This window comes from Berghia stephanieae, chromosome 6 (assembly GCF_034508935.2).
Source record: "Berghia stephanieae isolate SIO BIC M18660-M18661 chromosome 6, UCSD_Bste_1.3, whole genome shotgun sequence".
NCBI lineage: Eukaryota > Metazoa > Mollusca > Gastropoda > Nudibranchia > Aeolidiidae > Berghia > Berghia stephanieae.
The window spans coordinates 38,346,374-38,361,644 of record NC_088365.1 but is presented as its reverse complement, the minus strand read 5'-3'; the positions used below and the strand labels follow the sequence as shown (position 1 = coordinate 38,361,644).

Sequence of the window (15,271 nt, the reverse complement as noted above, 5' to 3'; positions counted from 1 at the left end):
GAGAGAGAGAGAGAGAGAGAGAGAGAGAGAGAGAGAGAGAGAGAGAGAGAGAGAGAGAGAGAGAGAGAGAGAGAGAGAGAGAGAGAGAAGACAAGAACAAGATAAATACTTACGAATGGAGACCGTGAACTCCCCCCTCTATCTGTGCTGAAGTTGTGCGTCTCTCGAACTTCAACTCTCCTCCATACATCATGGACCTAGTATAAGATGGAGGGAATGAATAAAAACATAAAATAGGACAATTCAGGCTTCCTATTCATGGCAGGATTTGCCATCAAAAAGAAAAGTGATAAGTATTCATTTATCCAAATTTAACAAGTGGATTTTTCTTTTTTCACTTTGTATTGTACAAATGCTACCCTGTCTTTGACAAGTGATGCTTGTAGATATAGATAGTGCAATTAAAAACAAAACCTTGAAAAGTGGGGTTTTGTCATCCAGTCTGGTTCAAGACAGCATTATCATTATAACATAATATGATCTTGTCTAATTATACCACTTTTCATCGAACCAAATATTAATTTGTGGGTGAAAAGAGTTCACAAAATAAACTATTATTGCACAACAAAATCTTTGGACGACAGACAAGGAAGGCAAGTATCCTGTACTGTTGACATTAAGGAAATAATGTGAAAATGCTCAATAATCTCGATTGAAAACTCATGTGAACCAGTGTGTTCTTGATTGACAATCCAATTGGTTACTACCATTATGGTGCAGCCCAGCACCAGTAAAAAGGAAGAAAATGGAATAGTCAAAGAAATCATAGATTTATAACCAAAAGCATATAAGAAAAAAAAGACAAAAACTAGTACAAATAGGGAACAGAAGTATTAAATAAATAAATAATAACATTTTATAGAGTTCCAATCTTCAGCTAACGTGCTCAATGGCGCTTTACAAGACATAGGTGACATGAGAACTAAGAAAAATAGTACAATTTTAAGAAAATTAAATGTTACAGATACCAATGGAATATGAAGAATGTGATTTTGAAATATTGAGGAAATCTAAAATATTCTGTCTCCAGTCTAGACTTGAAGCACTTGATAGTATAAGCTCTTCCTGTAAATGAGAGAATTCCAGATTGAGGGTGTTGCAAAGTAAAATGCACATTCCGAGAATTTTATTTTGGATACTTTTCTTTCTAAAGTGGTGTGTTGTGAGGAGCGGAGAAGCTGAGGTGGCCTGGTCTCCGATGTCAATGACATTAGGTATTGCGGTGCTAAGCCATGAATTCATTTGAAAATTATACAGGCCATCTTGAACCCAATTCTCCTTTCGTCGGGCAACCAATGTAGCTGTTTAAAAATGGGAGTAATATTTTCTCTAATAATTGTCCCAGTTATGACTATTGCAGCTTTATTTTGAAGTTTTTGAATTCCAAGAGCAAAATATCGATGTGCTTTGTTTGAGATCACCTAAAAGTCCCATCCATACACAGGCACAGGATCTTACTTGAGTGTTACAAAATGGTATATTAAAAACAAAAAAAATATAATAGTAAGAGAGATGATTTACAAGGGAAAAATATCCCTCAAAACAATATACATTAGAATGTTTCCCTTTCAGCCAAGGATAATGGCCAGAGCAGGACGAAACCAAGTAAACTCATTCCAAGACAAAGGCAGATAGCAACCTAGAAAACAAAACAGATATAAGGCAAGGGGACAGAAGATACAGCATCAGTGACCTCCTACCCATTACTGGAGATCAAAAGAACCCACCTAGCACTCATTTTGAAAGTAACATTATTGTAAAAGAATAAAGGATAGTGTTTTGTGTAAATAAAATAAATATATAAATTAAATAAATCAATTAATAAATTTATAAAATAAGTTTCATGGAATTGGAATATCCTTTCCAAAATATTTTAAAAATAAAATAACTATAAAGCAAAAGATAAATCAATTGAAATAAATTTTGGGTGGATTTGGCCAGATTAAGGAATGAACAACACAGTGCGTCTTTCAGATCCTTAACTCTGAAGCTCTGAAAGTTTAGTTAACAAAATGCAACTGACAATGTTTAAACACAACAAGATATCATAAAAAATGAAGCTGACAAGAGTGTGAACTGTAAGCCGAGACATAATAATTGGGAGAGAAAATAAAAACAAGCAAATCTGCTACAAGCAGCAAACATAAACCTGTCTTTAAAAGACAATATAATCCAGAGCAGGGCCACAAAATGAGTTTATAACCAATTTTAACTTTTTAGAAGCTTGCCTGGGCAAGGCATTTTAACCAAAGAGGAATGTCGACAAAAATCATTCATTGCAAATAGTCATATAGAAATAACGAATTTTTATTATTATTGTTATTTTATTTATTATTTTTTTAAATCTCAATGCCTTCCTTGTGAAATGAATGGAAAATTGTTTATAATATTTTTATAAATTCAAGTCGAGATTATTTAGTCACATTAGCACTGTTAATTCTAATTTTTAATTTTGTTAATTTGTTTTGTTTGTTTATTGCCTATTAATCTGCCAAAATAATTATGACAATTAACTGCTAATAGTGATAACACAACAATGTGACAGCAATAAGGAAATTAAGCAGGGTTTGCATCTCATCAATCATCAACAATGTATGGCCAGAAATAAATGGGCAAAGTATTTTCTTTACATTTCAGAATCCTTTACTGGAGCCAAAACAAAATTACGTGAACCTGCAGAGTAGGGTAGCTTTTAATTCTCAATTCTGCCATATGCATGTGATCTTTTGTTTGTTTTGTTTTTAAGGGTTTTACGGCACTTGCAACACATTAAGGTCATATCAGCGCCAGTAAAAAGGAAGAAAATGGGATAGTAAAAAGTTCTAGAATGACAATTAAAGCACCCAAGAAAAGGTAAGACAAAGGGGAATTGGTTCAAATAAGAAACGAGTGTAGATTCCAAGAGCACACTATCAAAGTACTTAGTTTGAGATCACTAAAAGTCTCATCCAGACACAAGCACAGGTCCCCACTAAGAGGAACACACTCAAATGTTTTACAAAAAGTAAACATAATACAATGCATAACAGAGAGATGATTTACAAGGAAAATATATCATCTCCCAAAACTAACGAAACATTTGACTGTTTCCCTCTCAGGAACAGGACAAAACCAAGTAATCTCATTCCAAGACAAAGACAGAGAGTGAGTTGGAAGACAGATATAAGGGGATAGAAGACACAGTAAGTGCCTCCCTGCCCACTATGGGAGGTCAGGAACCCCACCCAACATGTGATCTTTTAATTCACATGGCCGATGCAGATTTTTGTCATGATACCTGGAATAATTGCAACAATTCACCACTTTGCTGAAGTCTATTAAAACATATGACCCATGGAGCCAAAGTTAACTCCATTTACTGTAGAATAACAGCAAGCATATTTCATAGGATACTAATCTGTCAGATCTACCACAGCATCCCAAATACTGCAGGGTGGTAGGGGAATGAAGGTCAGAAAAATGATCTGACTCTAATGCTCTTTCTTGACAGCTCTTTAACAAAATTGGGGGTCCCGATAGCTCAGTTGGTAGAGCACTCGCTTCACAATCAAAGGGACCGGGATCGATCCCAGGTGCATTCAAAATTTTTATACTGATCCCCTGTCCACCCAGCAGTGATTGGGTAGCTGGGTCTGCTAGATCCGATGGAAAGTTCTTTGCAATAGACTAGTATCCTATCCAAGGGGTAGCAAGCAATTGCTATTGTCTGTTTCACAGTAAAGAAACCGGAATAAACTATGGTTCTATGGACCTAATGGTTTTGAAGGACTACTCCTTTCTTTTTTTTTTTTTAAACAAAATTGAAGATTATACCTACAATTCCTCTTTGTGATGCAGTATCAGGCAGAATAAAAAAAAAAAAAACAATTCCCTCTACGTCCAAAAAATTACCCTCTATTTTCAGACTACCTAAATGTGATTGCTATCCACAACATTCACTTGCCAAGAACAATCCTGCAGCCAGTAAGATCATAATCCATTTGAAGATCATTTAACTAGAGAAGCAAATAAAACTAACTTTGACGTGAAGATAACGAAATGAGAAAATGTTTTAAACGCCAAAGTAGAAATTGATAGTATATTGTGAAGCACAGCTGATAAGTTCAATTATTTCACTTTGTTTATAAGAATGAGCATATTGTTTTACTGCATGGTTTCCATGTGACATGTGAATACTGAATACTGTATTTGAAAACAACTGAAGCTTGTTGCATTCTTTTGCCAGTTGGTAAACATGTAAATAATTATATCAATTTAAACGGAGAAAAACAATAATATTAACGTAAACAAAAATCAGCCACACATTTGACTTTCTACAAAGGGTCTCAGCGACCAGGCTTAAGTCAGGACCAAGAAGACAAGGACAAAAAGTCAAATGGAAGTGTAAAATAAATAAAATAGAAAAGGAAAAATGAGCTGATCTTGAGTTGATGTTCCTTGCCAAGGATGGTAGAAAATTGATGTTGAAGGAATTGAGAAAACATAAAAATTTGTCTACTTAGTAATTTTCCTTAAAACAGGTTGACATTTTTCCGTCTTTGGGGGGCCTAATTCACTACAGTCAAATAGTCTAAAAGCCCATTTCAACAACCGTAACCCTGTAAATCAATCTTCCAAGAAAATAATATAGATAAAACAAGTTAAAATATCCTTACTATTTAAAACACACCAATATGTTTAATAAAAAGAAATTAAGTTATTTTTAGTAAGTGCATTGACGAACCGTGCTAAGTGCCTTAATATGTTTTCATGGATTCATGAATATAAAAAATAGTTTTAATCTGTGTTAAATCTCAACATTTATAAGGAGATAAAAGCATCAACAACAGTAACACGACATGGCAACAATCAGATTGACAACCATCCAAATTTACATTTGCATAGAATGAATGTGCATTTATTTTCAGGAAGGGGATAGGTGTATAAAAAAATAATAATTCAAATTCGATTTTTTTTTTTTTTACAAAAGTTCACACTCATTGAAAATCGAACAAACATGTCATATCAGTGCCAGTAAAAAAGAAGAAAATGGAATAGTAGAAAGTTCTAGAATTATAAATGAGGCACCCAAGAAAAGTAAGACAAAGGGGAATTGGTTCAAATAGGGAAAAGATGTGAATTCCAAGAGCACACTATCAGTGTACTTAGTTTGAGATCATCTAAATATCTCATCCTGACAAAAGAACAGGTCCCCACTAAGAGGAACACACTCAAATGTTTACAAATCATATATAATATGTAAATAAAACATAATACAGTGCATAACAGAGAAATGATTTACAAGACAAAAAATATCATCACCCAAAACTCTAACTATACATTTGACTGTTTCCCTCCCAGTTAGGGTATCCAGCCAGGGCCAGGACAAAACCAAGTAATCTCATTTCAAGACTAAGACAGAAAGCATGTTGGAAAACAGATATAGGGGGATAGAAGACACAGGAAGTGCCTCAATTCCCACTATGGGAGGTCAGGAACCCCACTCAGTAAACCAAAATTCAGTAATGCACTTATTGCAGCTAGTTTCATAATCCAACTTATGGTCATTTGTCAATTGGTACAAACTGAATAACATTGGAAAATAATAGGGAGAAAAATAAAGTTGGCAGAGGCAGAATACACACTATAGATATGATGCGACTCAGATGTGGTTTCTTTTATATTCTCAAACAATAATGGCACTCACAGGATATTTTTCTTCCCATATATTCAACCGGGACTACAACACATTACATTTGATCATTTTTTTTACATGCCACCCTTTTTCATTGCATAATCTTTCAACAGAAACTTTATAATAATAATAAAACATAAATAGTGCCATATAGGAATGCAAATCATTCCAATTCTTTGCAATCAGTTTTGTTTCAATACAAATTAATAAAGGATCTACATTAGAAAGCTAAAAATTTAGGTGTGCCTGATCAAATTAGGTTTAAGTCATCTTACAACCTACAATTCTTGCCTGCACCTCTACTGTGCTCATCATATAACTAGAATAATTTGCTTTACTATGGAGGAGGAGGAAGAGGCGAGGTTGTGTGTGAAGGAGGAAAAAGAGAAAAATTTAAACAATCACGGTTATAAGGAAAGAAAACTTCTGCTGAGAGCGGTCCATCACTTTTCGAAGAAAAATATTTATTTCGCATTCATCATTCCGGTTGACTTTGAAATAGAAACAAAGAAAGCGAGAGATAGACAACTGGAAAAATGTGTGTGTGTGTGTGTGTGTGTGTGTGTCGGAAGCAAAATAGAGAGAGAAGGCACGGTCTGACTGCTGTGTATGTTAGTTGATTACTGACTGAGCATGTATTTGACAACTCAGTGAATACATCCACACCCAGCAGAGTGTGCAGTGGGCGATAATCAACAAGATGGAATGATAAAATACCTAGCTGACTAGTTTGTTTCGTCTTTCACAAGACAAAATAAAAAGTTCTTTTTATTTTTTAAGTCAGCACTCGAAACAGAATAAAAACGTATTTTTTCAAGGCACGAAATAAAACTTTTATTTTATTTTTTTGTTGGTTCTGTCTTTTGACGTCATGAATTATATTTTTATTTTACTTTTAATTTTTTAATGTCTACACTTGAGAGAATTTATCGAGCAAAATCATATTGTCGGGGATCCGACAATTGTCTGAAGATTTACAGGCCTGCACACATTCCTGTTGCTTGGACAGCAATTGGTTTAAAATCACAATACTGGTAGGAGCCAACCCTGATCAAATATACTTTCAATTTATTATAGAATTTACAAATACAGATGATCCATTTAGGTGAAAAGAGGGACCTAGGTAGGAAGACGAGATTTGTGGCAATAATATAAATATATTTGGGCTGCATTGTATTGAGTAATGATTCTTTAAAACTATTTATTTCCACTCCATTTGTTGATGGAAAGAACATCAAATGAAAAATTAAGATAAAAATAAAGTAAAATCAGAGTATAAATATATGTAAGATCACACATTAAAAAAATTTATTATATACATAATTCATTTTTTTTAATGCATGTCAATCTTTTAATAAAATAAAAATGGTCTTATGACAAGATTATACTCCAAATTTTCTGAAAAGAGCATATATATTTGAAATGATTATTTTTGCTTTGTGTTACAAATGCCTATTCATTGGGTTTTGTTTTGTTTTTTAAAACAATAAACAAGGCTTTGATTCCCAAATTTACATGCCAGGATTAATTGGTTTGCACGATTAAACAAACTAAAAGACATTTACAAAAAATGAGAACTGTTCCCTACAGCTGGCAAATATTCATCACCAATAAAAGAAACAAAAAAGCAATCCCACCTCTCCACTGCCCTGTTCAACGGTATGAATGCGCTCTGCCAATACCTTATCCATGTTCACTCTATTGAGTAGCAGCAGATGATTGATACAGAAAAAAAAAAAAAAGGACCATTCTTATTATTTAAATGAAATATTTTAAGCTACTTAAAAATTCTCACAAATTTTGGCATCAATGTACCAATTTCTGAGCACAGAGTCAATGACAAATTGCCAGCCTGTGAATCTTATTACTTTTAGAAGGTGATTTTCAAAAAATGACTTACATTACTCCACCAATATTGAGTCTGCCTCAAAAAGTGACCAGATTTCTCTATCTGATTCTTGTTCAAATGTCTGATTGAAGGGAAGACAACATACAATCTATAACATGCCATGCAAGCAGCTGATTCTTTGTTTCATCCATCACAATATCCATTAAAAATAATAATACCAACCACTGGTTTATTTTCAATTTGAAGAACTTTTGGTCTTAAAATAAAATGTGATTGTTTTTTACACCCCATTCCCCATACATGAATTCGCATTAGGAAACTAGAATGATAAAGCTAAATTATTTTTTTAAGCACAAAGTACATGATATATTTATCTGCATGAACAATCCAGATTAAAAAGGGGGTCTCTTTGATCAGAGTATATGAACTAACCAGAACCACAAAGCAATATCAAATGTCAAAGCTTATGGTCTGAACTGGTCACAATCAGCATGTTACAGTGGAAATATTTACAAATCTTATGAAAAATGCATGACCTAAACTACACAAATTTCAAAATTCTGTTAATCTATTTAAAATATGCAAAAGGAAAAAAAAAATAAGAAACACAAACAAATAAAGAATAAAACACTTCACTTCCAAATACAAGAGACCAAATTAAATGAAATAGTGGAGTGGTAATCCCAAGCAAAGATATAGCTGTTACATCAAGAAAGGATAAGTTTAATTTTGTCATCTTAAAACCATAAGCAGAGCACCATTTGATTGCTCATATTGCCTAATGAGGTCCACATTATGTCTAGATGGCGTTAATCAGTAGTTTGATTTTCGATAACTCACTTTTGTTACCATGTGAGTTTTGAGATTGGTTGAGGGGAAGAGATAATGGCAGACAAACAAGCTGGGTTTAGAGCAAAGAGAGGTACAGTTCAACAGGTATTCAAAAATCGAATATTATCAGTAAATGGTTCAACACCAAAAAGATCTCTTTCATAATTTTATTGACTTCAAAAAGGCATTTGATAGAGTATGGTATGCCAGCTTATGGTCTGTGCTTCGAAACTAAAACTACAGAAGCTCTTTACCAGCATGCAACCAGCACTCTATTTGACAACAACCAGATAGGGAAGTTCTTTAATGGAGGAAACATTCAAGACAACCTATCAACCATTTCAATAGGCGGGATTTGCACTTCGCCTACGACATAGACCTGATGGCCAGCAACAATCAAGAACTGCAAGTGTTATCTGACAAATGAAATATAGCAGCATTAGTATACAGCATGGAGATTAGCACTGAAAAATCACAAGTAAAATATCAACAGTCAGAACAACATAACAGCCAACATTAAAAGCCAGTGATGAACCCCTAAAAGAAGTAGCAACATTTAAATATCTGAGCGTAACGCTAAAGAAAGCTGGGTCCAGCACAATAGAGATCAAAACCAGACTGGGAATGGCAAGTGCAGCAAGACTCTCAAAGATGGATGTGAGGCATGGACATTAAATGCAGAACAGAATAATGCGTCACTGCTTTTGAAAATAAGAGCCACTGAAAACTCCATGTCTCGCATGTACACCAAACACAGGACAAACAAAGACATTCAGAAGCAAGTGGAAGATATTGCTGGACTGAAGGAACCACTACTGTCAATAGTAAAAAGAAGAAACCTGTTGTAGTTTTGTCACACAATTCATCATGACAGTTTATGCGGGACAGTTGCAAAGAACATTCGAAAGGGAAAGGAAGAGAGGCAGACAAAAGAAAATGTGGCAGGACAACATCAAGGAATGGACAGGACTGGACATGGGTGAGCATCTGGAAAAGACAAATGACTCAAAAGAATGGCGCAAAGTTGTGAAGTAGACATCCCACAAGTCTCCCTAATGATCATCCAGTCATGGGAATGAGAGAATGAGTAAATGAAGCCTTTGTTATAGATATATTGTGAACTGGATGGTAAACCGGAGTGTTTCAGCATTTGAAAGGAAATTTTATCAAGTTGGAGAAATCAAGTCACTCATCATGCTCTAAGCAAAAGCCAACTGGGAAGGGATGCACCCAAGCTTCAATAAAAGGGATCCAAAAATAAACTTCTAAATAGGAAAGACCAGGTTACAAGTATTAGACTACGACATAGTAAGAGGAATAGGTCCAAAAAACCCTTGAATCATGCAAATAGGGTTGAAAGCATGAAGTTATATATATATTGTAGAACTTGAAAAATCCTATTGTTTTTGCAATTGAACTACTCTGAGAGATCAGTATTAGCTGAGATACAAGCTATTTCAAATTGGAAAATTTTGAAATGGCCGACAAAACTTTCGTTCATTCTCGTGTATAAAAATTCAAAGCAAGGCGCCCATCCTTGGATTCCGATTTGTGACTATATTTAGCATTGAGCCAGCTGTTTTCTTAATTAAACTTTCGATTCATTGACTATCCAAATTGTTTACATTGTATTTTCATGAATCTTATTCAATTTTGCTCATTTTGATTGGTTTCTAAGACACAAAATTCTACAATAGGACCTTTTTGTGTATCTGATTTAGTGAGTATAAACAATTGCACTATTACAGACAGTAGTCGGACAGATGAACAGATTTGCAAAACATAGCTCAATAAATGCCGCTAATTTTTTTTTCTGTGAAAATATACTACGAAAATGATTTTACTTGTTTTATAACCGATTTCAATTGAACTTGATTAAACAATGACTTGATAACACTAGGAAGTCAGCATACAGATAAAATTGTCTTAGAATGTTATAATTATCCTCATCCTCATCCTCCTCCTGGAGGTTCCGATAACTCAGTTGATAGAGCACTCGCTTCAAATGCAAATGGACTGAGATCGATCCCAGGTGCAGTCAAGATTTTTTTCTGACCCCCCTTTCCACCCAGCAGTTAGATTTGGCAGAAAATGCTCTGCGATAGACTAGCGTCCTATCCAGAGGATAGCAAACAATTGCTATTGTTCGTTTCAAGCTATAGAAACCGGGCTAAACTCCAACTCCATGGGCTGAATGGCTCTGAAGGACTACTTTTTTTTTTTCCGCCTCCTCCTCCTCCTCTTACTAACAAGTAACGACTATCTACTACTACTACTACTACTACTACTACTACTACTACTACTACTACTACTACTACTACTACTACTACTACTACTACTACTACTAGTGCTACTAATACTAGTGCTACTACTACTACTACTACTACTACTACTACTACTACTACTACTACTACTACTACTACTAGTGCTACTACTACTAGTGCTACTACTACTACTACTACTACTACTTCTACTACCACTACTACTACTATGAAGAAGAAGAAGAAAAGAAGAAAGAAGGAGAAGAAGAAGAAGAAGAAGAAGGAGAAGGAGAAGAAGAAGAAGAAGAAGAAGAAGAAGAAGAAGAAGAAGAAGAAGAAGAAGAAGAAGAAGAAGAAGAAGAAGAAGAAGAAGAAGAAGAAGTTTTTAATATACAAATGGGAGAAAGACAACTCTTGTTAAAGACAGTGACCCCACATTAAAAAACAAAAGTGAAAATAATTGCTGGAATTGGAATTGTGTAAAAAGCTTCAAGTAAGTAGAGACGGTTTTTCTATATTTTAATTTCATATTATGTATGCACATTTAAATTTAACATTCATAGAAAATAATCCCAAATTTAGCACGCCCTTTTTCAAGCATTAAACATGCATTTTGATTCAATTAAATATTTACAAAATGAAATAGCATAAAATGTTCAAACACCCCAGTGAGACAATTTAACCCAGCGCTGTTCATTGGGAAATATTAGAAATGTCAAATACATTGCATATTAGCTTAGTACCAAAAAAAAAAAAAAATTCATAAATAAATAAAGCAAAGAAGCACTGCAAACAATTTAAAGAAAAAAATGAAAAATATAATATATAGAAGAACAAGAATTCGACTTGTAATTAACCCCAAGAGGTATAAAGGATCTTTTTTTTAATCCTAAAATTTAATCTCACTTAGCAAAGTGTTGTTAAAGCAATTAAATTATCTGACATGTTAAAACAGTTTGAAGAGAAGACTAAAGTAATGAATGAAGTTTTGCATTACTTCTGACACTTCAATGCTGTATTGTTGTTAGAGAGCGCAAAAAATAATTCAGTGAAATGACATAGTTCCTTAAAGAGTAAAAAAACCTATTAATTTGAAAAAATGAACCTACAGAAAAGAATTGCACGGATGTAAATGGAAAAAAAAATAATTCTGAAACCAAATCGCATTCTGCCATTTTACAGAATTGATGATTCAAATAATAGGAAATGGTTGTACTGTATATTTTTCTCATAGTCCATTTATAACTACAAAGTGAAAGCAAAGAAAACTGATGAATAGATAACAAAGGTTGAGAAATCTCAGTTAAAAAATCATCTGATATCTGACTAATCGTAATGTAAGTCCAGTCTCCTAAGCCTAACTCTAGTACCTAAGCTAACTCTACAAACAACGTGATTGGATTAATGTTAAACTATTTGCTACCGTTTGATACATCTTACTTTAAAGGTTAGGGAGAGTGTAAAAAGATGAAAACGACACAATGCATGTAAATGACTGTAAATGGACTTGATGGGTTTTCTTTTTCTTCTTATATGTAGGTTAATAAATTGTTTCTTTTTAATTAGATAAAAAGCCCAACAAAAGAGTCAGAGAATCAACGTGTACAAGTGCTTAGTGCTTAGATATTCAGAATTAAACAGGAAGTGATTCTTGTTTTCAATACACCAGTATGTGTATAATGCAAAGCAACAAAAAAATAGTGAGAGAGGGACAGATGGAGGGGTAATGGGAGAAGGGGGGGGGGCACAAGGGAGAGAGAGAGAGAGAGAGAGAGAGAGAGAGAGAGAGAGAGAGAGAGAGAGAGAGAGAGAGAGAGAGAGAGGGAGAGAGAGAGAGAGAGAAGCTGCAAAGGGGGGGGGGGGAGGAGGAGGATGTTGGTGGTGTTCTTTACTGCACCAAATTTTCAAAAGATGATTATCTGCCAGGTCCATCTTGAGTTATTGATACAAGTTGTTAGCACCTCTCAGTTGATCTACAACAGTCAAGAGGTTATCAATACAGTCGCCATAAAAAAAGGAGACAGGAGTATATAATGTCAACTGGACTAAACATTGTGATGTATGAACAAAGAGTGAAGTGGAGTGACAGCAATTTTTAAGTAGACTGTTATCAAAACCTGCCTGAGTATAGATAAAGACTTGGCTCCAATGTCTTGACACGCCTGTTTAAGGCCTGTGATGAGATATGGCACAAACTTGTGAATGGATCCCTTATCTGTAATTGAACCTGAGACCCCCTGGGCAACCTTGATTTTCTCACTGTCACTGAAATTATTCAAATCAAAAGTTTAAAAGTTTCACATATCAATGCCATTATATCAATTACAATTAATAATTTAATTAGTTTTTTTTTAAATAAAATAATAAGATATTTAAACATTCATTGCCCATTGTGTTTGAATTGCATTGGATACCAGTAAAAGGAAGGATTGAATACAAAATCACCCTTATCTTTTTAAATGCCTTATTGGTTTCGCCTTTATTTATTTAAATGAATTTATAAATGTCTATTCTGCATCTAGGATGCTGCACTAAACTCCAAATCAAAAATAAATCAAATTAGATATTCTATGGTGGGAGGTCATTTTCAACACTTTGCCCTCAGATATGGAACAACCTCCCCAATGCGTTTCTAGGAGCACCGAGCGCAAATGCTATAAAATTAAAACACATTTTAAAATCATTTTCAATAGTTGACATGTATTCGATGATAAATGTCTTTTCCTTTAAGTAATAAATGAGGGTATATATGTGTGCATATGTCTACATGTGAGTTATCATAATACTTGTTAAGGTGAAAGGCATAGAGCATAACCTAGTTTATGCGCTATACAAATGCTATTTATTATGCATTATTATTATTTTTTTAAATAAATCACCTTCACTTCACTTCAATTTCCAAAAAGAGTAGGACACTGCTTTAATTCTGCCCATTTGAACTACTTTGTGAAAATAAAGATTAAAACCCTGGATAAAGCAAAAAGAATAAGGGGGTCAAGTTCAAGTTCAACGTGTTTATCTGCAAAAGGCGAATTGCCCATCACTGCAGATTTTCTACAATTATGTGGTGACTTTCTCCATTATTATGTTATTGAGTTGAAAGATAAACGTTTAATAGTTGATCAAATTTGTTGTTGTTGGTAGTAGCTAGGATTTCTGGTGGAGGAGTGTTCCATAATTGATGGTTCTGTGTGTTGGAATTGTGAACTTACTGCTATGATAATAATGAAATGATAATTAATATCAAGAGGTCAAGCAAGTGTGGTCCAAAAATGAATCAAACAAATGAAAAAAAATTTCCACATGTGATTTTTGCTTTGAGTCATTATATGGATAACTGACTTAAAAAGTTGCACTTAAATATAAATTGAAACTGCATTATATATAATATATATATATAATATATATTATATATATATATATATATATATATATATATATTATATATATATATATATATATATATATATATTATATATATTATATAATATATATATATAATATAATAATATATAATATATATATATTCAAGGATTACTATACTGAAAGGATTGACATGTGGAATCTTCAGTCCCCGCTAGTGGGGGCCATTGGTTGGATAACGATTTCAAGCAAAACTACTACTTTTCTGCCTTGGTACAATTTCCTTGAATGCGCAATAATTGATTCTGTTCATATAATTTCAGTACTTTATAAGAAATTGGTTAATTGGCGACCATAAGTTTTAAATAATGTTTCTTATGTCTTGAATGATATAAAAATATATAAAAAGTAGTGAACTATCAACAATTTTACAGGAAAGTATGAACTATTTTTTATGACGCCCTCTTACAAATTGAGTGATTGGGTTTGTTTTCATTTTTTTAAATCGAAAGTACGAATCTGCTTTCAATTCCTTTTAATAACTATCTAGATCTATGGCTAATTTATCGAACCAGAATCTTTGAAAAGTGGTAAGTACCAATAATAATTGCGTAATAATTATTATTTAAGAAATGTTTAGAATTAGCATCAGGCTGTAGTTCCTGCAGACGATAGTTGGACCCGTTGTCGTGCTTGCTCTGTCGAGTCGCACAGATAGGTATGGTGATCAGACTCGACATCCTGAATCCTGATTCGGATTACTGTTTCTTATTTTATTATGGCCTGTGGCTTTATATTTATATCTTTTTTTTCTATATGGTTAACTGATAAATATTGACTTTATTGTATTAGTCTAGTGTATAAGTCTAGAGGGCCCTTTGCTCATCACGTCAACTTCACAACTTGAACAGTTGCTATAGTCATTGCTATTGCTAGATATCTAGCTAGACTAGAATAGTTGGTGGGTCTGATATTACCATATATGATGGAACTTGGACTCTGAATATATAGGTATGCCCATTGCATGGATCTGGTGTTGCTGATATGACTGTCAAATGTATGGAACTATTACTCTGAATATATAGTTTTGATTTTGACTCATTGATCTGAGACTGAGACTGTTACAGTTACACTACACTCACCCAACTCACTCACTCTGATTATCTCTGTGATTATGGAAGGGAATTGGGGATCTGATGCTACTCCATTGACTGAAAGGAATGAACTAATAGTCTGAATATATAGTTTTGTCTCATTGTAACTCTATTAATTAACTCTTGATTACATGAGGTT

At 33.7% G+C, this 15,271-nt stretch overlaps 1 protein-coding gene across 19 annotated transcripts in view; it reads right to left on the bottom strand.

Annotated features, from left to right (window-relative positions):
* The window catches only part of LOC144974999 (inosine-5'-monophosphate dehydrogenase 1b-like), a 123,449-nt gene that overhangs the window by 7,535 nt on the left and 100,643 nt on the right, over nucleotides 1-15,271 (bottom strand). For 10 of the 19 annotated variants that reach the window (XM_078918620.1, XM_078918634.1, XM_078918630.1 and 7 more), the window contains 2 exons: nucleotides 12,737-12,880; nucleotides 114-197 (listed from right to left, as the gene is read on the bottom strand). In XM_078918620.1, the coding sequence (XP_078774746.1) occupies nucleotides 114-197; nucleotides 12,737-12,880 (228 nt within the window). Of the gene's footprint in view, nucleotides 1-113; nucleotides 198-7,574; nucleotides 7,645-12,736; nucleotides 12,881-15,271 lie in introns of all 19 variants that reach the window. The other 9 variants (XM_078918619.1, XM_078918622.1, XM_078918624.1 and 6 more) reach the window with 1 other exon arrangement.